This window comes from Hydra vulgaris, chromosome 12 (genome assembly GCF_038396675.1).
Source record: "Hydra vulgaris chromosome 12, alternate assembly HydraT2T_AEP".
NCBI classification, from domain to species: Eukaryota; Metazoa; Cnidaria; class Hydrozoa; order Anthoathecata; family Hydridae; genus Hydra; species Hydra vulgaris.
Genome location: NC_088931.1, coordinates 44,985,824 through 45,011,934, shown reverse-complemented (window position 1 = coordinate 45,011,934; position 26,111 = coordinate 44,985,824). Strand labels below are relative to the sequence as shown.

At 29.5% G+C, this 26,111-nt stretch overlaps 1 protein-coding gene across 5 annotated transcripts in view; it reads right to left on the bottom strand.

The window, feature by feature from the left end:
- Positions 1-19,629, bottom strand: part of LOC100215163 (dTTP/UTP pyrophosphatase) — a 129,486-nt gene extending 109,857 nt beyond the window's left edge. For all 5 annotated transcript variants that reach the window (XM_065813412.1, XM_065813410.1, XM_065813409.1 and 2 more), the window contains exons 1-2: positions 19,506-19,629; positions 19,274-19,408 (exon numbers count right to left, since the gene is read on the bottom strand). In XM_065813412.1, the coding sequence (XP_065669484.1) occupies positions 19,274-19,408; positions 19,506-19,595 (225 nt within the window). In that variant the 5' untranslated portion in view covers positions 19,596-19,629. The remainder of the gene's footprint in view (positions 1-19,273; positions 19,409-19,505) is intronic.
- Positions 19,630-26,111: the final 6,482 nt, after the last annotated feature.

Below are 26,111 nucleotides of genomic sequence, written 5' to 3'. Positions count from 1 at the left end.
TTTAAAAGTTTTCGATCTTGCTGCAAACAACAATTATTAATGACTGAATTAAAATAAATATCAGAACAAACTTAATACAACACAAATAATTTAATTAAAATAATAATTATGTGTATTAATAACTAATTAAGTATATTAAAATATTGTCTCAAAATTGATTAAAATTTTATGTAATTGCTCATGTTATCAAAAATATATTAAATTTCCGAAAAAATTTGGAGGCCCCTATTTAGGTCGAGGCCTAGGCCAAATGGCCCGTATGGCCCCCCCTCTGATAGGGCCTGTATATGATATATATATATATATAATATATATATATATATATATATATATATATATAATATATATATATATATATATATATATATATAGATCTATAGTTTGTTGGCTTTGGGAAGAGCGGAAGGAAAAAAGTGATTCTTACGCCAACATATACGTCACTTTTAATTACTTTTAACTTTCGTCCAACATTTCCGTGTTGGACGAAAGTAAAAACCATTAATTTAATTACAAATTAATCGTTTTTTAAAAAAACCACAAAAACGCAAATTTAATTGACCAGAATGTTTTAAAAACATTGTGAATGTTTTTAACAATATAAACAATGTTTTTTTTTATTTTTATTAATAAAATGTTTTTATTTTTATTTTTTTTAATAAAATGTTTTTATTTTTATTTTTTTTACTGTAAATCATTCGCGGAGTGTTGCTAAATCGAATATTTTATAGCCTGACTCGCAAGGGAGTGCTGCTACATCGACTTAAAAATAGCCTGACTCGCAAGGGAGTGCTGCTACATCGACTGACAAATAGCCTGACTCGCAAGGGAGTGCTGCTATATCGACTGACAAATAGCCTGACCCGCAAGGGAGTGCTGCTACATCGACTAAGGGTTTGGTTGGGGCAGGCAGTCTATCATTATTAAAAAAAAAAAAATTCCGGTCTTGCATTTTAATTTTTACTTTTTGTCAACAAAATATCGAAAAAACTTTCGGACAACATCTAAGGGTTGTATATATATATATATATATATATATATATATACTGCTAGATACCAGATAAAGTTGACAGTGTTTAATTTGCTAAAGTCTACACTTTTTCTTTTTTAATTTATTTGTTTGATTTGAATAAATTATATTATACAATAGATTTTTACAAGTCTATATTATAAAATCAATCAAGCGTAATTTGTTTATTTTAACTTTGAATAAAAACCGTCGACATTAATTTTAAAGCACCAAGCTTTAAATCATTAAAAACCTAAGTTAAGTCAACTTCCGCATAAATTATATCAATGTTAAGTATAGAAAAGAGTTTATGCTATCAAACATTTATATAAATAAAATAATACATAACATTAAAATCTTTTAAGATAAAATAAATAAATATTGTTTTGTTTAGGAAAAAAAAACTAAAATATACACATTACAAATTGCTAAAAATGCATTAAAGTAAGAGTTGTCTCAACTGTTATATTTTCTAACTTGATAAATATATGCTTTTTAACTTTAATTGTTTAGTTTCTGAAAAATATTTATTATTTTAATATAATCTAACCTATTTTATAAACATATTAACAATATTTATTAAATGATGCTGTTCTACGGTATGTTTTGTCAAGAAATTTATAAAAAATAAACATTTAAAAGTCGACGCAATTTTGTTGCCTTTAATTATATGTCGATTTAATCAGCTTTTTGATACTTAAACAGCACGCATAAATATATATATATATATATACATATATATAAATAAATATTATGTATATTTTATATATGTATATATAATATATATTATATATATATATATATAATATATATATATATATATATATATATATATTATATATATCTATATATATATATATATATATATAAACTTGAAATATGATATTTGACCAAACAAATTCAAAAATAGTCAGAACAGTGAAACAAATAGAAAAACCAGTAATTCTTTATTATCACAATGTTTTTATTAAAAACAATACAATTACCAAACAAAATTACTAATGCAAAATATTTTTTTATATATATTAAAACTATTAGCACTAGAGGCTTTTCAAATAATCATCAGTAGTGCTGTTTTTAGTATTATACAAGATATTTGTATTAAAAACAAAAATAACCTAATTTTCATATTGTTGCTATGGGTAACTATTGATTGTGAAAGAACACACTTGTCAACGTGCCCACAAAAGTGTAATTGAACCTTTTTCCAACGTTTCGCCTTTCTTGAGCTTAACAACGAAAGTTTTTTATTATCATATGAAAAGCATTTGCACAAACAAAAAAAAGAATACATTTACCTGATATTTCCTGTAAATAATTACCATTGAATCTTCCACAATCAATAGTTACCCATAGCAACAATATGAAAACTAAGTTATTTTTGTTTTCAATACAAATATCTTGTATAGTACTAAAAACAGCACTAATGATGATTATTTGAAAGGCCTCTAGTGCTAATAGTTTTAATTAATATATATAAAAAATTATTTTGTATTAGTAATTTTGTTTGGTAATTATATTGTTTTTAACAAAAACATTGTGAGAAAAAATCAATTACTGTATTTTCTATTTGTTTCACTGTTCTCACTATTTTTGAATTTATATATATATATATATATATATATATATATATATATATATATATATATATATATATATATATATATATATATATATATATAAATATATATATATATATATATATATATACATATATATATGTATATATATATATATATATATATATATATATATATATATATATATATATATATAAATTCAAAAATATATTTATATTCATATATATATATGTGAATATATATATATATATATATATATATATATATATATATATATATATATATATATATATATATATATATACAGGGTGGATGCTCGAAATCCGGACAATTTTAAATTTGCCGGCATTTTTTTGTTTTTAAATTCTATGTTGCGAAATTCAAACATTAATCAAAACAAACATTGTACTCGCGGGAAAAAAAATAAAAATGTGCAAATTTAGCACATGTCAAAGGAATATGACCCTAGAGTTGCAGTGGTTGAGTCCCTCCGCGCCGGGCACTCTGTCCCAGAGATTATAAAATGGTTTGGCTTCCCAAAAAGCACAGTTTATGATATTGCAAAGAGGTTTAATGATGGTGCAGAGTCTGTAGAACGAAAAGAAAAGACTGCTCACAAACCAATCAGGAAAAAGGCCTTCATCAGCAGAGTACAGAAGTCGATCAACAAAAACCCCAGCACCTCCATCAGGTAACTGAGCAAAGATATGAATGTGTCTCATTACACCATTAGAAGAGTGATCTGTGATGACCTTAGGTACAAGTCCTATGTCCTGATAGTCAGGCAGATGCTGTCAGCTTCAATGAAGGAGAAGAGAGTGGTTAAGTGTTCCTTTCTTATTGCATCAATAAAACATGAAGCTGCCGATAAACTTCGTTTTTTCAGCGATGAGAAAATTTTTACTATGGATGCCAAAGTGAACAGAAGAAATGACAGATAATTGGCTCAAGACCCAGAAGATGTCCCAGTGATTGGTCAGACAAAATTTCCAGCCTCTGTCCATGTCTTTATGTCTGTTACCAGCAATGGCCATGTCATGCCACCACACTTCTTACTGATGTGTGGTGGCATGACATGGCACCTTCTGATTAAGGTGGTGAACCCTTGGATGGACAAGTGTTCCAATGGTAGGCCATATGTGTTTCAGCAAGACTCAGCTCCTGCTTAAACCTCCAACTTGGAACAGTGTTGGCTTGAAGAAAATCTCCCTATGTATTCCATCAACAGCTGAAAAATATCAAGGTATTAACAGTGCTATGTTGCGCATGGATGGTGTCCCTGTTTGTACTTTTGGTGTGCATTGCGGAGGCCACATTTGGAGCCCTTTGTTACGGCTTAGGGTTTACTAATAGTAATGAGGCAATTGCTTGGGCTAATAAACGGTGTTCTGAGTACTATCTATGCTTTGAGTCAAGTTCTTCAATCTAATTTAAAAATGAAAGTACCAAAAACTACAAAACACAAAAAACCATCATCATCACTAAGTTCTCTAAACCTATCATTCACTAATATACGGGGTATTCGAAGTAACTTTTCTTCTGTTGAGTCTTATCTCTTGCAAAGTTCACCAGACCTACTTGCTCTTTGTGAGACTAATTTGAGTTCAGCTGTCTCATCTTGTGATCTGCCTCTAATTCGTAAAGACTCCAATAGTCACATGCTTGGCCTGGGCATTTACATTCGTAAGAATTCACCTGTTTGTCGTGAAACTAGGTTTGAATCCACAGACTATTCTTTCATGTGCTTTCGTTTAGCACCACTTCACTCTATTGCCTATCTCTTTGTTCTATATCACTCCCTTCATCTCAAGACTGCACTCTTTTTGACATTATTTCTGATCATATTGACCAAGCCCTCTCTCTTTATCCATCAGCTAATATAGTTGTTGTCGGTGACTCTGAATGGCTTAACTCTAGTGTCAGTGACTCTGCAGGCATTAAAGCCCACAACTTTTGCCTTTCTCAATCCTTAACTCAAATAGACAACTTTCCAACTTGCTTTCCTGACAACCCGAATCATCTAACTTCTCTACTCCACTTATGTCTTGTTTCTGATCCTAGTGAGTGCTCAGTTTCTCCACATTCACCTTTAGGTGCTTCTGATCACAGTTTGATCTCTCTAAAACTAATATCTCGTTCTTCTTCATCACCTGAATCCCCCTATTATCGAACCTCTTACAACTACAGTAAAGCTGACTGGGATTCTTTCCGAGATTTTCTTTGTGATAGCCCTTGGGTAAAAATCTTTCGTCTTCCTGTCAACAAATGCGCTTCTTACATATCTTCATGGATTCATATATATATATATATATATATATACATATATACACATGGATACATATATATATATATATATATATACATATATATATATATATATATATATATATATATATATATATATATATATATATATATATATATATATATATATATATATATATATATATATATACAGCTATGCTCAAATGTATGGAGCACCCCTATATTTTATTTAAAATTCAAAAGTAATGAACAAATAGTAAATGTGAATGTGTTTATTTGATACAAATTATTTCAATTCAACAATATTATTTAATATAATTAATATTTTGTAGCACCTCCCTTTGCCTTGATCACCGCACGTAGTCTTTTGGGCATGCTGTCCACAAGATCCTTACATACATTCGCTGGTATTTTTTCCCATTCATCCAGAATTTTCGCTTTAAATTCTTCTTTGGATTTACATCTGTAAATTGACAACTTCCTCTTCAAAATAGACCACAAATTTTCTATGGGTGACAAATCTGGAGACTGGGGGGGGCCACGTAATGAGGGGAACTTCATTTGTTGAAAACCAGTCCAAACTTTTTTTTGCCTTGTGGCAAGGAGCGTTATCTTGTTGAAAATAATATTGAGGGACATCTTCGTCAAATAATTTCAATATTGATGGCTCCAAAACTTCATTTAGCATGGTAATGTAGCGCTCTGCATTCATCCTACCCTCACATAAAAATATTTCACCTACGCCACTGGAGGCCATGCAACCCCAGATCATTGTGCCACCACCGCCAAATTTGACTGTAGGGATGATACATTCCGGCTCAAATGTTTCGCCTGGTCGTTGTCTTACAAAGGTGCCTCCAGGTTGCCCGAAAATCTAGGTCAAAAAAGTAAAGGAATACAAATTTGATATTATAAATTTTAACATGTAAAATTTCAGGTACTTAAAGGAATAATTTCGAAATGATATTTTTATTTTATTTTTTGGTTACACCGTAAGTCATAATGATGCCTTACCTCTATATTTGATTCGTCTGACCAAATAATTTTGGCCCAATCTTCTGATGACCAATTTTGGTGCTGTTTAGCCCATTCTAAAAGAAGTTTCTTATGGTGCTCAGTCAGCAATGGTTTTCGGCGAGCCCTTCTTCCATGTAAATTACCTTCTTTTAAGTATCTTCTAACACTTGGAGCAGAAATTTGAATTTTTCTGTGCTCCCACAGATCGCTAACCAAGTCTTTAGAAGATTTGGTCCGATTTCGAAGTGAAATCCTGTTGAGGAAACGATGGTTTCTAGGAGAAAGTATACGTTTTCTTCCCGTTTTTGGTCTATTTTCGTATGAACCAGTTTCACTAAATCTATTTATAGCATTTTGCACTGCTTTCCTTGAACATTTCATAATTTTTGAAATTTCCACTTGGGAATGTCCTTGTTTATGGAGTATCACAATTTGGCTTCTTTCACTCACAGAAAGTTCGCGTGTTTTACTCATAATGAAAATAAATAAAGAACGATAAAAAAAATCACTACTTTTAAACAATAGATAATGAGCGGCTGACAATAGTTACGTTTAAGATAAGAATGAAATGAATATCTTAATTCGACAGAATTTATACTAAGTGAGTATGTAGACAAGTTAAGACAAGTCTAATCATGCCCAGACAAGCAAATTCAACATGCATTAAATGATTTACTAATGCTTAAACGTAAAAAACAAATAAAATACCATTTAAAAAAAAATTCATCATGTATATCTAATTTTTTAAACACAAATATATTTAAACAAATAGGTGCTCCATACATTTGAGCATAGCTGTATATATATATATATATATATATATATATATATATATATATATATATATATATATATATATATATATATAATATATATATATATATATATATATATATATATATAGTAATGGGACTATTTTATTGTCAAATAAAATCCATTTAGGTTCAGTTTTTTTAATTTTAGGATCATTTAAAGGCTGGACGAAAGTTGCACAAATTCTGAAATATGTTAATTCAAGTTTTTTTTTTACTTTCTGTGGTGTACGGTGTACTTGGACTCAACAAATTTTAAGTTTCAGTTCTGAAAAATAAAAAAATAATTGTTCAGCAAAATCTTTGACATTTTTGACTGATTTTGAAGTAATGGGGAAAAGAAAAGACCTGAGCCCTAGATAAAAAGGACAAACCTGTATTTTGTTGAAGAATAGTAGCCTCAAACAAAAGGAGCTATGAAATTGAAGATTTCAATACAAACAGTTGGTGCAGTGAAAAGGAAGCTGGATGAGGGTAGAAACGTTGAAGCTGGATGAGTTGGAAAATGCGGTTGTAAAAGAATTACTACCCCTAGACTTAAGAGAAAGATCAAAGTAATGGCCCTCAAATGGCAAATCAAAGTCCCTCAGAGATAGATAAGTTCTTGCAAGAAGATAACTATGGAATCAGGACATTAATGTAAACTGTAAAATAGTGAATAATTGATTGTTGGAGCAGGAACTGAAGGCATTGAGACCAAGGAAAAAGCCAAGACTCGCGAACAAAATGAAGTATGCCAGGTATGGATGGGTCGCTGAGCTTGAAAGTTGGACGCAAGAAGATTGATCCAAAGTAATCATTAATTTAGCTTTCTGTTAGATCTCTGATAAAATTAATTTCATCATATTTTTTGACTAATATTCATAGATGTTAACTTGTTAATCATGACTAATAATATAATGTTTGTACAATAATTTCTTTGAAACTTATCAGGCACTTTTTTTGTTCAGGTAGTATTCTTTGATGATCATGGTATGTGGAGCAATATCCATCATGGTATGTGGAGCGGTATCCATGGAACAAGCTGTCTACATATTATGGAAATGACGAACAAGAGAAAGTATATAGAGGTGTTGGAGAAACGTTTGGCTCCTCAAGTCAAAGACTGGTTCATTGATAAGGACTTTATATTTCAACAGGATTGTGTTCCTTTGCAGTACGTCAATGATATGGTTACAAGAAAATGGATTTCCTGTACTCGAATGGCCTGGGAATTCACCAGATATGAACCCAATTGAGAATTTATGTTTTATATTTATTTATTAAAAGTTTCAATAAATACAAAAGCACAGCTTGTAGAGAAGTTAATCCATGTCTGATTCCACAGCAAAACAATTATTAAGTTAACAGGTGATGCGGGAGTTATCGGATAAATCCTAATTTCATTATTTGAGCATAATAATTAGTTTTTGTGGTTTTATGCATAGGCATAAACGTTTTATAAAATATAAACTTTATTATTTGAAACACAATTATTTAAAATGAGGTTGAACGATATTATTATTTAAAATGAGGTTGAAATGCAGCTGAACGAGAATCTTTTCGAAAGCGACTAAAAATGTTTTTTGTAAATAAACCTAATATAAAAAAAAAAAATCGTAAATCATTTTGAAAAGGAAGGATTTGCTCGAAGTACAATATATGATAACCTAAAAAGACTTGAAACTGTTCAATCGTTTTCTGATAGAAAGCACCCTGGTCGTCCAACATCCTGGACTAGAGAAAAGAAAGCCGAATTAACGAGACTTGTCAACAATTGAAAAGGGGTCAGTCAGAGAAAAATAGGTATTAAATTCAGTGTAAATCAATCGACAATTGGTCGTCAGTTTAAAAAAATGAATATTAAATATAGAAAACATGAAAAGACTCAAAAATACACTATAGAACAACAAATAAAGGCAAAGAAAAAAAGCAGGAAACTAGTTAACCAACCCTATAACACAAAATCGCTTCTAGTCATCGATGTCGAAAAATACTTTTGTTTTGCAGGGGACAACATGCCCAGAAATTCTGGATACTACACAAACAACAAAAAGACATGCCCAGAAAGTGTTCGTTTTATAGGAAAAGAGAAATTTCCAAAAAAATTATTAATGTGGGTAGCCATATCTGACCGTGGTATGTCCGAGCCATTGTTTTGCACTTCCAAGGCTGTAGCGATCAATTCATCAATCTATATTAATGAATGTTTAGAAAAACGACTTCTTCCATTTATTCACAAGTATCATGAAGACTTTAACTATTTATTTTGGCCAGATTTAGCAAGTTCTCATTATTCTAAAGATTCTCTAAACTGGATGGACCAATATGTCTATTATGTTGATAAAGAACCCAATCTCCCAAATGTGCCTCAAGCACAACCAATTGAAAATTTTTGGGGACATTTGGCACAGAAGGTTTACGAGGGAGATTGGCAAGCTTCAACAGAGCAAGTTTTGTTTGATCGCATTAAACTAAAACTACAAGAAATTGATTTAAACTTTTTACAGTCGCATATGAAAGGTGTCAGAGCAAAATTGAGATCAATTGCAGATGGTAGTGTTTTTTCATATAAAAAATAATATATTTTTATTAAAAGATAAATGCTTTATTTAAAAAAAATATAATAGTAGTTTTTTTTTTTTATTTATAAATAAGTTATTGACGTTTTTATTTTGTCTTATAACTTCACCCGTTATGCCATGATTTAATCATAGGCATGCCCAAGAGCATTAAATATATAAAAGCATGTATATATATATATATATATACATATATATATATATATATATATATATATATATATATATATATATATATATATATATATATATATATATATATATATATATATATATATATATATATATATATATATATATATATATATATATATATATATATATGTATGTATAATATATAAGAAATGTAGTATTTCGCACATTAAGAATTTTAATGTGCGAAATACTACATTTGGCATAATTTTATCCATAAAGAAAAACAAAACAAAAATTAAGTTTTTAGCTCAAGGGGAAGGTTATTTAGGTGAATTTACTTTTACATAATAATTTATAATAAATAAATTATGATTAAAAATTGATTTTATTCTAGTCAATTTTTATTTGTTTTAACAAAAGCATGGCTTTTTAATTCAACAGTCAATATATAATTAAAGTAGAAACCAAGTTTAAAAGTTGTTTTCAACCAAGAAATTCATCTAAAACACAGGTTTGAATTTGTATATAAAACTTATTTACAAGTTTTATTATTTCATTATTAATTGTTTTTTGATTATTAATTGTGTACTATAATCCTGATTCAATCAACTGTACAATTTTTGTAGATTTTTTCATTATTAATTGTATACTATAATCCTGATACAATCAACTGTACAATTTTTGTACATTTTTTCATTATTAGTTGTGTACTAGAATCCTGATTCAATCAACTACAACTAAATGCGTCTAATGCGGATTTTTTAAATGAAATAAATTGATTTTAGAAAATGTCTTTAGACATAAATTGTCAAGCTAATTCACTCAGAATAGATATTGATGATGCCTCAAAAGCTACAAGTAAGAGAAGACAATTTTATTTGCTAGGGTCCCCTTTACAGAGTCTTGCCCCTAGACTTCCAATAAATGGAGAAATTCTCAGAATGTATTAGTAGCTTAATCTCGAAAAAAGCAATAGGTAAATCTGTAATTAATTACCAAAAGCATTACATTTTTTACATGTATAATCTTAACTTTTTGTGTTTTTTTTTTAATTTTTTCAGCACAACACAGATCAACATCAAAATTTGTTTTCCAGTTGCTTTCGGGAAGACGTACTTAAAATGCACCAGGTTCGCTGATGGAATGTGCAGAGAGAACTCTAAGCAGATAATTACTGGTGTCTGTATTCTAAGAGAGCTTGTCAATTTATGGGAGCAGGCTGGGTTTAACGATGTTTTCATTGTGACGGAGCAAACAATCAAGACTAGAATCACCAAGAAAGTCAATGAATACCACCCTTTAAAAATGCTAAAAACACTAGAACTACCAGAGGGGAGCTACAAAAAGAAGGTGACTTTCAAGCACAGATAGTGACAATCAAACTGAGTGCGACGAACTATATTTACCTCCAGCTATAGTCCAGAGAAAACAGAAAAGGTTTCAGAGTGACATCAAAGTTTTCCTTCAGTTAAGTATGGAAGATGTTCTTAACAATTGGATTCCAATTATGACCAGATTTGGGATTGGAGTCAGGCCGTGTATATGTCTTTTGTCTTCTCTTTCCAAGACAGTTAATATTGGTGCAGTTAATATTGATACTATATTGATATCAAGATCAACTCTAAACAGGAAAACTTATAATGTTGTGGAGTCTGAGGCACAGATAATTAGAGAGGAAAACATAGATAAAAAAAGAGGTTGAAAAATTAAGGTACATTTCGATACCAAGATTTTGAAGAAATACAATTGGGAAAAAGGAATATTTAAATATGAGGATAGAATTGCTATTGGTGCATCTTCTTTCTTCTTGACATCTTAAAAATTGAAAACTCCAAAGGAAGTGATCAAGCTATTGCAATTCAGACAATGCTTGAATACTATGAAATGTCGGATCAGATTATCAGATTGTGTTCTAACACAACATCCAGTAACACTGGTAAAAATAAAGGTGCCATAAGCATTATTATTTCCTATGCCCTTAAAAGACCCGTTCTCTAATTAATGTGCAGACATCACATTTATGAAAGGCACGCGGTACGCGGTTCATGTGATGGAAAAAATTTTTGGTCCAACATGATCGCAGATTTACGAAGATGTAAACAAACTTGAGAGAATTGTAAAGTTTGACTAGTCTCAAGATGCTTTCAGGCGCGGCTCTTTACTGTTCAAACTTGCCTTAGATACTATAGAGTTTTGTATCACAGCTCTTCATAAGAATACTTTTCAGAGAGGTGATTACAAGTATTTTTGTGAGCTTCAGACATTTTTTCTTGGAGCTGAGTTATTTAACTTTTCATTTAAACAGCCTAGAGCTCACATCATGAAGCAAGATTTATGGTTGACTGTATATATTTACTGGTTATTCAGATGACTCAAATGTACCACCCTGCTGATTCCAAGACAGTTGGAAACAAATACAATAAACCATCTGAAAGCTGCAACTGACTACATTGTATTTTTTCATAGACTCTTCTTTCTAAAAAGCCCTAATGCTTCTCAAGCACATTCAAATGATTTAATGGCATTCAATATTGCTTTTCAGCTACAAACAGTAGACGAGTTTAAAGAATTTGCAGCAATAAGAAAGATTCTTTACCAAAGTCTTATATAAGACCAACATGTTAAACAAGCTGCTTCCTATGATATCCCCGAGTTAAAAGATCTAATTAAAACGAGGCCTGAAACTAAGGTTGAAATTATTCCAACATCAAAATTAGAAGATTTTATCAATAAGCAGTCCTACCTTTTGTTAATTCAAGATTTAATTGAGAGTACACACAATGAAGACTTCAGGATACTCCCCAGGTATTTTGTTCAATAACACAAAATATAAATGTGATTTTTAGTTGATAATAATATTAATGATTATTAATATATAAGTAATACTTTTTATAATATTATGTATTTGTAATTTAGGTAGTTCAGAGGAAACAGCAAAAGATTTCAAAGAACGCAACAAAGAAAGATCTTAAAACTATTTAGTTAAATGTTATTTGTATTAATAATATTGGTTTATGTTATATTACAATATTATTTTTTTGTTTTAGATTTTGCTAATTTTTTATATGTTATAGAGTTTATAAAAATTTTTCAACTTTTCTAAATGTAGCAATATTTTATGAACCAAATGAGGTATCATCCTGAAATTTTATACATAGACTATCTTAAAGCCTACAAGTTTTGCCTTTCTCAATCCCTAACTCAAATAGTCAACTTTCCAACTCGCTTTCCAGACAACCCGAATCATTTACCTTCTCTACTCGACTTATGTCTTGTTTCTGATCCTAGTCAGTGCTCAGTTTCTCCACATTCACCCTTAGGTGCTTCTGATCACAGTTTGATCTCTCTAAAACTAATATCTCATTCTTCTTCATCACGTGAATCCCCTTATTATCGTACCTCTTACAACTACAGTAAAGCTGACTGGGATTCTTTCCATGATTTTTTTCGTGATGGGCTTTGGGTAGAAATCTTTCGTCTTCCTGTCAACAAATGTGCTTCTCACATAACTTCGTGGATTCAGGCTGGCATAAAATCTTTTGTTCCATCTCAACGATTCCAGGTCTCACTCTCCTCCATGGTTTTCCTATCACTGTCCTGCTGCGATTGCCAATCGAAACCGTTACTTCCATATTTATCAGCAAAACAATTCTCCAGAAAACAGGCATAAGTCACATATAACATGCTCTAAAGAGCTAGCGTCTCTTGTGCCATACTCTCAAATTTACTCTTGCGTTACTCGCCATTCAATAAAGTCTTACCCTTTTTCTGTGACTGTGCCTAAGTGCTCCAAAAATGCTTAATTGTCTAATTTTTTTCCTCGAACATCAGCTCTTTGGAAATTGCTTCCTTCATCTTGCTTTCCTGATTCATATAATTTGCAATCCTTTAAGCCGTCCATCAATCATTTCCTTGCTCTACTATCTTTATCTTTTCTCTTCCAGTAACTTCCAACTTTAATTAGTGGTTGCTTGTAGCCTTGTTGGAAGCAAAGATGTGTAAAAAAAAAATTTACCACATGGTGAATACAAATTTCATTTTGAAAATTTTTTTGACCACCATAATTACATGTAAATTAGATAATAAAGGCATATATTTTGCAGTATTTGGACAGTCAAAAAGGTGATGTCACCTTGATAATTTTTTTTAGGCATTATTATAACTTACAATATAGGTATCAAACATCACTATTAATAAAAAATATATTACTGCATTTTTCAACTTTTCTAAATGCAGCCTTTTAAGTAAAGCTTATAATATATGCTGAGTCAGCATAAAATTTATTGCTTATTTATAATAAAATTTATGACAAAGTTAGCTATATCTTAATTTTATGTTGTAAAAAGATATTGTTAAAGTCTTTCTGTAGGTAATAATAAATTTATAATATATTTATATTTTTTCGTGTCTAGGGTAGGCTCAAAGTATGGGGAGAGGGAGGAGGGTGTAGGGGAACCAGGCCTTTCTTTCCCCTTCTCTCACCTCCAAAAAAAAAAAATTATATTTTCCAAATTAAATATTTTTCCAAAATTGAAAATTTTTTTTGTTAAAAATGTTACTTTTAAGCATTTTAGAGGCCATTGGAGCAATAACTAGAAACATTATTTTTATTTATTTATATAATTATCCAATAATCATGTATAAAAGTCATATAATATGGCACATCCAACTATATGTATATTATAATAAAATGTATAAATAATTTACCATAAACTAAATAATGTTAATGGTATGTCTAAAAAATATTTATTTTGTAAAATATTTCAAAACTAGATTTTTTGAATAAAACTGAAAGTTGGAAAATATGGGAAAGTGTTCTATTGGATTAGAATGAAATGTTGACTGTCACAAGCAAGGTTTAACAAGAAGACAAGGTCTTTTAAACATATCAACATTTTCAAGTGATGAAAAACTTAAGTTATTATGGAGAGCTGGTTTATTTGATTGTGGAAAATTGTTTAAAACACTTTGTTATTATCATAGAGAACACTTTGGAGTTGCATTTGAAAGAAAATTTAAGAAATGCTGTAATCTATTTAAAAAACATGGAAATTAAAAGAAAAACAGAAAAGGTAATTTTGATATTATTTTGATGATTACAATGATTTAAATAGTAATTAAATAAACTAAAGAAATAATAAGACAACTAAATGCTTTTATAAGAAGAAAATTCAAATATTTTTATAAATTTAAAATCTAATTGTTTTATAAATTAATAAAAATACTAATATGTTCCTTACAATGATGCTAAGTTGATACTAGTTTTTAGAAATGATTATTTCTTTTTTTTATAGGAAATGTGAAGATATCGCTATCAATAGCAATAACTTTTAAAACACAAGATATTCGTGTTGTACCTGGGTGGAAATTATGCAGTAATTGTTACAAAAGGGTACAGAGTATAAAAAAAAATTAGAATCAAATGATCAATGCTATAGCAGGGTTGAGTCTGAACATGAACAATGTTCAGCTCTAAATGAAAGTCTCAAATCTATAGGTAAGTCACCTATTAAGCTTATTAAATCAGTGGTAAAACACCAATGGTTACCAGCTGCCAAAAGAAAATTTGATCAAATAAATAAAGCAACAACAAACAAAATAAATGGAGTTTGTAATATTGATCCACTAACTTCTTCAATCTAAACTCACTTTTAAATGAATTAAAAGATAAACTAAAAAATGTGACATCATACTCTGCAAAAATACAGATATTAACATAAACTCCAGAATCCACTAACTTCTTCATCTAAACTCACTTTTAAATGAATTAAAAGATAAACTAAAAAATGTGACATCATACTCTGCAAACATACAGATATTAACATAAACTCCAGAATCATGGTCACTCCCAAAATCTGCAGGATTTTTTAATGTATCTATTTACCTTATACGAGAGTCTAGAAAAGCTAAAAAAAAAACATGGAATTTTGTATAAACCATCATTAAAAAAAGGAAAGTCGCTTTTCCATGAAACCATTGATCTAGTTCATAGCTTTTATCAAAGTAACAAGTACACACGAATGATGCCTGGAAAAAAAAATTTTGTCAGCATAGGGTACAGGCAACACATGCAAAAAAGACAAATATTGATTAATTTAAAAGAACTTCATGAAGCATTTAAATCTGAACACTCTAATTTAAATGTTGGATTTTCAAAGTTTTGCAGACTTCGTCCAATATGGTGTGTAACCACAAACTCGTCTGGCACTCACAGTGTTTGTTTCTGTATCTATCATCAGAATGTTAAATTGTAAACTGATGCTCTTAAAATTGACAAAGACTATAGAGATTTAATGGAAATGATTGTTTGCATTCGGGATAATCTAGAATGTTACATCGATGTCTGCTATGTCCTGGAATTACTGCTTTAAAAAAAATTCTTAACAGGAAAATTTGACAACAGTGATAAAGAAATAACAATTAACAAATGGCAAGGTACCAATAGAACTACAATGATCAATCAAAAAACAATATTGAAGATGTTATTGACCTTATATGCAATAAAATAGATAAACTTACATCTCATTCACATATAGGTGAAAGTCAGGCCAGGTACCTTAAAGACTGTAAAGAGTTTTTAAATCATAATGAGTTTATAATATTGGGTGACTTTGCAGAGAACTTTCAATGCATAGCTACAACTGGAATAAAACAAAATGTACACCTTATCCTATTATTACATACTACAAATCAAATGGTAAACTGATATTTTGCTTTTTTTCTGATGAGGTTGAGCATGATGTATACTTTGTATATAAAATACAACAGCTCATTATAAATTACATTAAAGCAAATATTCTACAAATTAGTAATATTGAATACTTCACTGATGGATGTGCAGCACATTATAAAATCTTTAGGAACTTTATTAATCTTTGCCATCACAAAGAAGACTTTGATATTGATGCTGAATGGTTTTTTTTTGCCACAAGCAATGGTAAATCTGCTTGTAATGGTATTGGGGACACAGTAAAAATACTAACTGCACAAGCAAGTTTAAAAAGGACAATGATTTGACAGATTTTAGATGTAGATAAGATGTTTGAATTTTGTGTAACCAATATAAAAAACATTCAATATATTTTAATTTAAAAAACAGAAATAAATGAAGTTCGATCATTACAACCAAGGTTTATTATGGGAAGAACCTTGCCAAGAATAAGATGCTTCCAACATTTTATACCAATTAATAATTGTACAATTTCTTTTAAAAAGGATGAGTCAACAAACTGATTTTCAGACATTAAACATTGTGCAGATACCAAATGAGCTGGCTGTGCAGCAGGGTAATTATTATCATATGGATTATGTAGCTTGCAATTATGACAATTTTTGGTGGATTGGAATTATAATCAAAAAAGATGAAAGATAAGGAGATTATAAAATTCAATTTATGCATCCACGTGGTCCCAGCCCAAGTTTTTTTTAGCCCGCACGGGAAGATATGTGTTGGGTCCCATCAAATCATGCTTATGTACCATTGATCCGCCATCTAAAACAAACGGTAACATATATAAAATTTCAGAAACAGAGTTAGAAATAATTATTGAAAAATATAATAAAGATTTATAGAAAAATTTCTAATGCATTATTATTTTTATATTTGTTTGTTATTCTTTCAAACTTAGTTAAGATTTGGCTACAAAATTCTCCTAGTCACGTATCTTTATGTTCTTAACACAAAAAAAACAAGGGAAGGGGGGATAGTAAAATGCTTAATTGTCCCCCTCCCCTTTAGACCATGGGGGACCAATTGTCCTTCTCCCCATTAGCCCTCCACAAGTGCAAAAAAATAAGTAAAGTATAAATTTATTGTTGCCCTCAAAAAGATTTCAACAATATCTTTTTACAACATAATTTTAAGATATAGCTAACTTTGTCATAAATAAGTTAGCAATAAATTTTATGTTGACTCAGCATATATATAAACTTTACTTAAAAGGCTGCATTAAGGAAAGTTGAAAAATGCAGTAATATATTTTTTATTAATAGCGATGTTTGATACAGTTTTTTTGAGGCATTTTTATAACTTACATTTTGTAAGTTATAAAAATTCCTCAAAAAAAATTATCAAGGTGACATCACCATTTTGACCATCGCAATACCCCAAAATATATTCCTTTATTATCTAATTTGCATGTAATTATGGTGGTCAAAAAAATTTTCAATTTGAAATTTGTATCCGCCATGTGGAAGATTGTCTATGTACAAAATTTCAGGGTGATACTTCATTTGGTTCATAAAACATTGCTATTTAACAGCAAAATAGTATTTTATAAAAAATGATAGTCAGCATAAATAAGAAAATTGAACCCTGAACATCTCAAGAACCGTAAGGGGTCGGAGGTTCTAAATTTTAGATTCTCTTAATTTTTATAAACCCTATAACAAATAAAAAAAAATTAGCAAAATCCAAAACATGGGGTGACATTTTTTTTTTTTCTGCTGATTTGACATGGAATTACCCTATAAATAAGCTTGCTCAGCTGAAGATCTTGCAGTCAAATGGTATGACTGTTGTTAATTGTGTAAAAGAAATAGTATGCAATGGTTTGCAAGAAGTGTACTATTTGAAAACCTGTGAAATATGGCAACAATGGAGCACAATTCAGGAGAGAAGACTGATCAAAAATAAGGACACAATAGTAAAGAGAACTGTAAAATAAGAAATTAATGGGACTGTTGAAGAGCTTGTCTTCACATATTCAATATTAGCTACCAGTTTAATAATTATTGCATGCTGAAGTCTAGCCCTTCAGGAGAGCACTGCAATAATAGTTGTTGACTTTTCAGAAAACTATATGTGTAAGTTGGAGCGAGCTGTACAGTCATTGCACTTAAGTTTATCCAAGAATCAAAGAACCAATTATCCCTACACACCAGTATTGTATACTTGAAGGAAGAAATTGTAGCATTTTGCACAGTGTCAGATTGCACCATGAATGAGCCCGATGCAATATGAGCCTATTTGCTGCCAGTTCTGCATCATCTAAAAGAACATCATCCCACACTTACAACAATACATTTTTGGAGTGATAGGCCGACAACACAGTATATGAACAAGCATCATATGCTATTAACTTGCCATTACTTGTATGATGAATGATTTATAGGCGGCAGCTGGAATTACTTTGAAGCTGGCCATGGAAAAGCACAGCAGAAGTGATCGGAGGCACTCCGATCATACAGCTGATCTATTAGCCGACCATGGTGTCATGATAACTTCAGCTGCAAATTTTGTTGAAGCTTTACACTTTCTTTCTTTTTCACCAATATCTTCTTTCAGGGAAGAAGATTTTGATGCTATAGCTAAAATAATATCTGAAGTAGTGAAACCTTTTCAGGAACAATGAAGCTACATCAATTGCAATTCATTGAGAAAGAAACTGTTTCTGTTCAGAATTTTTCATGCTTTTGCCAGATTTCGAGCACATGTACTTGCCATAAAACACAGAGGGTTCAGTTTAATCTACTGAAAGTGTTTGCAGAAAATGAACATCTTGCTGAGATTTAATCCTATCTGCTCAATACAGCAGTAGATAATGTACAACTAATTACAGACAGACAATCTTAAATAGTTAGTCAGCCACATGATCTGATAAATGTTGATGGTGCTTTAAATGTAGAGCAACATCCAATGACAGCTGGACTTATTATGCTCAAAGTGCATGACTGGTGTATTAATTAATCAATAATAAGCATTACATGAGTAAGCGTTATATGAGCATTTATTGTAACACTTTATGATGATTCTATTTTCATTAATAAAAAAAATTTACAACTAGTAGCTATCTTGTTCAATTTTAAAAAGAAATGTTTAGGTGATATGCATTAGTTTAAGTATAAATTTAAAATATTAAGTATAAATATAAAAAACAAAATACAAAACTAAAATACCCCATTTAATCTTTTCTCAACACTTAAAGCTTTCTGTTTTGCACATTCCATAACAAATTCTTTTGGGTGTTTAAATTTCTTTTTATCAAGACTAGTTTCATCAAAAGTAGATGGTGTCACTGTAAATTCCAAACCCTGACAAAACATAGTAACAAAGTAAGAAGCATGTAATAAAGCAAAAAATGATGATAAAAAAAAATAACACAAAAACAATACAAAATTTTTCATTTACCACATGATTTAATATAGTTTTTCGTCTTGGAGAAGCACTTGCTAAATGTATTTCAAAATCTTTTAACAAATGTTTTACAACATGAATCATGTTAACTTTTTATTTATTTAATACACTCTAGAAATATTTAATTAATAATTATAATTATGCATAACATATGTGCTATAGTATACTAGTATGGTCTACTAAACTGTTAATATGTAGAAGTACAAATAATAGCGCGGTCATAATTATTCTGCCATTAGGTGTTGACATAATTAATCAAACTCTACCATTGTGTGGCTTGTGAGTCAATAATTGCATGGAATTAATGAAGTCACACAATAAATGGTTTAATTTTCTGGTTTGTTGGTTTCACAAGAAAATAATAAATAAACCCTTTTATTTGTGTTTAAAGTGTTTTTTAAAGTCGTTTTGAAATCTAATAAAAAATTCATTTTAAATTGAAATTTACTTATTGACATTTTATTATATATCCCATTTTAAACCATTTTTGAGGCAACTAAACTTTATATAACTTTAAGATCAGGGGAATAATTTTTTTCAAATGTAAAACCAGATTTTAAATATAGTAATAGTATTTGAGTTGTTAATAGGATATAAATTTTATTAAAATTACTATTGGCAACTGACTATTTAAATGATACATTCTGGTATGTTAACACATGTCAGAATAATATTCCACACCTGAGAAAAACCATAATTTTGATTAAAAAAACATGTTTCAGACAAAACATGCCAGAACAAACCTAAACATTTGTACAACTTGATCCATAGCACTAAATCCCTTGATATAGTTTTTTCTTAATAATTTACTAATGCCAAATATTATTAGGTATTCTGTTATTTCAAGCTTTATATCATTAAGCTAAATATTATTAGGTATTCTGTTACAAGCTAAATATTATTAGGTATTCTGTTATTACAAGCCTTATTACAAGCTGAATAGCTTGATGAAAATACTTAGCATCACTTGAAACATATACGCTGATATCTCTTTCTACATTTGATTCTTTCAATATGTGATTTAAATTGTATGTGTCGTGAATTATATAATTCAGGGGCGTACCCTCATAGTCGTCCTCATAGTCATAGCACAAGACAACTCGTTTTCTCCAAGGGCGATTGAAATTTTAAAAAAAATGCCTGTCAGTAATCCGGCAGGACGACCAGACAGTTTGTTACTTACAAAACAGGTCCGAAGTTACTTACAAAACAGCAACCCTTAATTCAGCACGGATTAAGGGTTGCTGTTTTGTAACAAAATCCAGATCAAAATGCAAAAAAACTGTTTTTAGAACAGCAACAATGCCTTTTCGGTACTCAACGCCGTTAATGCATGTTCTGGAAAATACACGAATTTTGCGTTTTTATAAAAAGGTTATGTTTGACTGCATTTTTTTAGCCCAAATAATTTATTTTTTTTAATTATTTTTTTTTCCCCGAGCGCTTTAATTTGTCTAAAATCAAACAAAGTTAACTTTTTTTTAAATTACTAAAGTTTAGATATAAAATTTTTCTTTATGGTTGATGAACCATATTTTGGTATAAAATGGTGCTGCGCTCAATGAAGATAAAACATTAAATTTAGAAAACAACTTTTTCAAACAAGTTTTAAGTTATATGTTTAATTTCTAACCAGTCATATGTCTGCAAACATAATAAAGGTCGAAAAAAATTAGTTATTTCAAGTTTAAAATCTGTTTTTTCCATTTTATATGAAAGTTTTTATTAATTTGAGTGTGAAGAACACACAAATTGACATGCGACCAGTTAGACTTTTAAAGTTAAACCTCTTAATGTTTATTTAAAAGTCTAAGCTCAAAATTTAAACATTACTTTGATATGAGCCACCCCTATTTTATAATGCCATAAAACTATTTTACTAAAATTCCGGTCTTTAAATTACCATAGATTAATGTAAACATGTAAAATAGCGGGCAGAATATAAATTTACTTAACCAAATTTAGAATACAAGTAAGCAACAGATTTATAATAAAATTAACTCAATTTTTTGTTATGTCAGAGCTGTCAATTGCTGATCTTTTAACTTGCGGTTTCTCTAAAGTTGCAGTATATATAGGTTTAATTGAAAAACATAGAATCAAACATTTAGTAAATGAAAATTATAAAGTTTTTAGATCAAGAGTGCTAAATCATCAATACAAAATTTATATTGAAAAAAATCCTACATTTCACTTTAGCTATGAACAAATAAAAAGAAAAAGCCGGGCTATTGTTAAACATTTAAAAAACTTAGGGAAGACCAGGTCAAAATTGTCTTTGAAAAATATTTTGCTTACCTTTTCCAAAGAAAGATTTAATAATTTAGGAAGCTCAAAAATGCTTCGTAGCCTTTTTAACTGTCAAGGATGAATAGCTAACAAAAGATTAAAATTAGTGTTAGAAATATTTCCTGCCAAATGTAAAAGGTTCAAATATAAAGAAGAAAAAAGAGCAATGTATAGGCAGAAAAAACTTTCAATCGCAACTCATAAAGCACTGAACAAACTAGAGCAGGATTTTAATAAAACATTTTCCTCCACATTCACAAAGGCTATGAAAATCAATATACCTAATCCACAAAATAAAAAACACAGATATGATGCAAATAAAATAAAAAATGGTATTGAAAATCAATGAAAAGAAACCTCAACAGATAGGTATTTATATACGAAAGCTCAGCAGATAAGTATTCATAAACACCTGAGTATTTAGATCTATACATAATAAATATTGTTTGTACATACTGTATATACTACACAAGTGTGTATGTGCTTGCTGCACCAGAGAGAGAGAGAGAGAGAGAGAGAGAGAGAGAGAGAGAGAGAGAGAGAGAGAGAGAGAGAGAGAGAGAGAGAGAGAGAGAGAGAGAGAGAGAGAGAGTACTCTCTCTCACTTTGTTTTACATGTATAATATATGTATATAACAAAAAGTATAATAAAAAATTAACTTTTTTACGGCATTTGGTGTTTCTGTATCATTAAGCAATAGAGATAAGCTCCGCCTAACCCATAGTTTTGAAACACAAAAAATTGCGAAAAAAAGAAGAATATTAAAACTATCAGCTATAAAAAATGTAAGTCAAGTACAAGCAAATGAGTTGGTTAAAAAAAGAATAGTATAACATCAAAACAGATTTGAATTAAGTCAATATTTATAATTACAATGCATCATTATGTTAAATTTAGGACTGGCATAAGTCATTAGTTCATCCAGTGATCCCTGGGTGAAGTAGTATGTAGGGATTTTTTTACATAAACCAAATAAAGAATCTAATAAAACCTAATAAATATCAAATAGAGGAAAATTTAACTTACACCATTATAGTTCTTACCAGCTCAAATGATCATTAATTATAAATGATGTATGAATTTTTTATAATTTGGACATTTAATTAATGTGTATTAATTAAATGCAACAGAGGGCCTTGGTATTATAATTTCAAGTTGTATATTTCAATATATATATATATATATATATATATATTTATATATATATATATATATATATATATATATATATATATATATATATATATATATATATATATACATACATATAGTCATACACACATACTTTAAAACTCTATTCACATCTAGAAGGAACCTACGAGATGTGGAAACACTCACAGAGCTCGTTTAACAATCCATATGACAAATGTGTTCTAAGTACAGAGAAGTACTAGCCATTCCTTATGTAGTTATGTTATATACCTTCTAGCATACTACAGAGAAGGATTAAGGATTGAAAGGTGCATATAGTGAGGCTTATACAAAGTTTTTTTTTTTCTACCACTAATTTAGGGAGAGAAAAAAGCAAAAAACCCTGTCGGTTCTGTTGAGAAATATTCCTGGAAACAAGTTGAGTGTTTGGATGTAATTTCATCCTACCGTAATGGTTTTAAAATAAACTTTTCTGAACTAGCACGTAAATTTTCTGTGACAAACAAAAAAGGTAATGGTTTTAAATGTCTGCGATATAGTATATTTACAAAAATAATAAACCAATAATAAAAGTATTATACTAATAAACTAGTTTTACCATTTTAACAGTAATAAGTACCAATAAAAAACAAGAATTTTAAACAAAATAATTTTTAGGTATTACACCCGCAAACAGAGGCCAAGTACTGAAAAGACTTTTAGAATCTATGAACTGTGATCTAAAAAGACTAAATCTAAAAAGGAAAATGTCAGACAAAACATACCCTGATGGCACTAATATTAATAATATACAGTAGAGAAGAAAAAAACGGAGATATTTATTACCTTACCTTCACTTATCATTAATAAGTTAACTTTTCAAATTTTATTATTCATTCATGTTTAAACTCATTTATAGGTTAAACATGCCATACATCAGAGATATATCTTTGCCATGCGAACCAACTAATAAAAAAATAAAGCAGCAACTCAAAAAAAAATAGACGATGGAACATATAATTCAGGGGAAAAGATTGTACCCCAAATATATGAAAAAGTATTTATATCATCTGAAAATCAAACAATTACAAAAAAAGAGGTTCATATTGAAAGCAGAAAAATTTCCTTGAAAGATATAAGACTAAATATGTTCAAAGACCATGAGATTTTTATGAAAGTTCAAAACGATAATGAACTAGAAGCACTTTCTCAAAGGCAAATTGTTGATGCTCTTGAATTCAGGAATATAAAGATGAATATGACACCCTAACTAAAAAAGAGCTGATAAATATACTTAAAACTTATGAAAGAACAAGGAATTTAATGTTTTGGTATGATTGCTCCAGTATATCTAATCACACTCACTTTCTTGTTACTGTTAGCGTAATGTATGATACAGCCATATTTTTAAGTAGCTTTGAATATAAACAAAAGTATGGAGAGAATATAAATGTTCAATCAGAGGTCGAAAAGCCTTATTTATACATACTTGGTAGATGTCCTTCCAATGACCAGCAACTTTTGTATAGCGATGACAGGATTAATGACATTTTGCAATTGAGCGATCCCTTAGAATTCAAGGGAACACCTATTTTAGATGTTGCACAAATATTCAAAGGTGACAATCCAGCAGCACAACTGGAAGCTGGTCATCAGAAGGGTGGTAATTATTTTTGTTGGGCATGCAACATGCATGCAGATCTTTCTAATAATATATCTATATCACTAAGCTTCCCATACACTTCCTTAAAAAATCGTATAGACCATATAAATGCAAGTAACACCTCACAGCTGGCAGTAAGCCAAGGAAAAACAAAATTATATTCATGTCTAAAAAAAAATCAGATTGAACGAGAGCTTTATGAAAGAAATATTCAATTTCCATTAAATACGTCTGTCAAAAAATTAAAGGAGCTATTGGCAAATGATGGAGTGCAAGGATTGCCTGCCCTTCTTTTTAAAAAACCAGGTTTTTCTTTAACACAACTAAATCTTTTACACTATAAAATTTTAAATAATGAACCAATGCATGATATTTCAAACCATATTAAAAATATATTTGATGAATTGCCATATTTAGTAGAAAAAAAAGATAAAAAAAATTGTAGAAAATATAATTGAAAGCTCTTTCAATGGCATTGAAGCAAAAAATGCTGCCAACTATTGAAAAAGTTGATTAATAGTTACTAACTGTTCCTAGAACATTACAAGGTTGGTCACTTTGTTTTTAAATTTTTACTAACTTGAAATACAAAACATCCTTTATATGCCAGAAGAATCTAGATCAACATACAGTATTCTTCGTTTAATAAATACCACATTTGTGCATGCAATAATTATAAAAGAACATTTAGAAGCAAATCTAAAAAATAGCAAGCGAAAATTCTTTGGTGCATACTATCACTCAATCACATCCCATGCTCCACTACAGTATAGATTGTTTGCAGGTCGTACGTCTAATGTGGAAAAAGAAGAAGCAATGTTTCAAAATTTGAAACTGTCTACAAAAACATCTTCTAATCATCATTCAGATAATGTTATTTTTAATGCAATAATCCGCAACCAAGCAAAAAAATATTTAAAGGAAGGAAAAAAGTTATGTGATGGCGTTTCAATACTTCACAAATTCTACCAACTATTACATAGTCTATTTAATGACACAAAAATATCAATTACTTGGATTGAAAAGAATAGCAATGAATATCAAAAACTTTTAGAAAAATCAGCTGACTATTTAGTAGAAGGCATTAATGTATGGTGGAAAGAAGTTGAAGATGGAGTAGTATTCTTTGATATAAACTACCCCAATAATTCGAAAAAAATATTTTCCCATTTTCGTTCCTCCTCAATGCAACAACAGTCAGAGTACTTAGAAAAATGCTGAAAACATTGTTTGGAAAACAAACACAAAATTCCTGCTTATAAAATCACAGTTAATGCATGTTTTTTATTTAGACACACTTCAATATTTTCATATTTTTAACACTGGGAATATATCTAGAAATAATATTATACCACTAGATATAATTTTGATTTGATAATATCAAAGTTTTTCAAATTAGTATTAAAAACAGTTATATAAATAATACTATTATTCTTAATGACAACATCTAATGTTATTATTATTTTATTAAAAAAGAACTTAAATATTATAAAAAATATGTTTATAATGTGTTTAC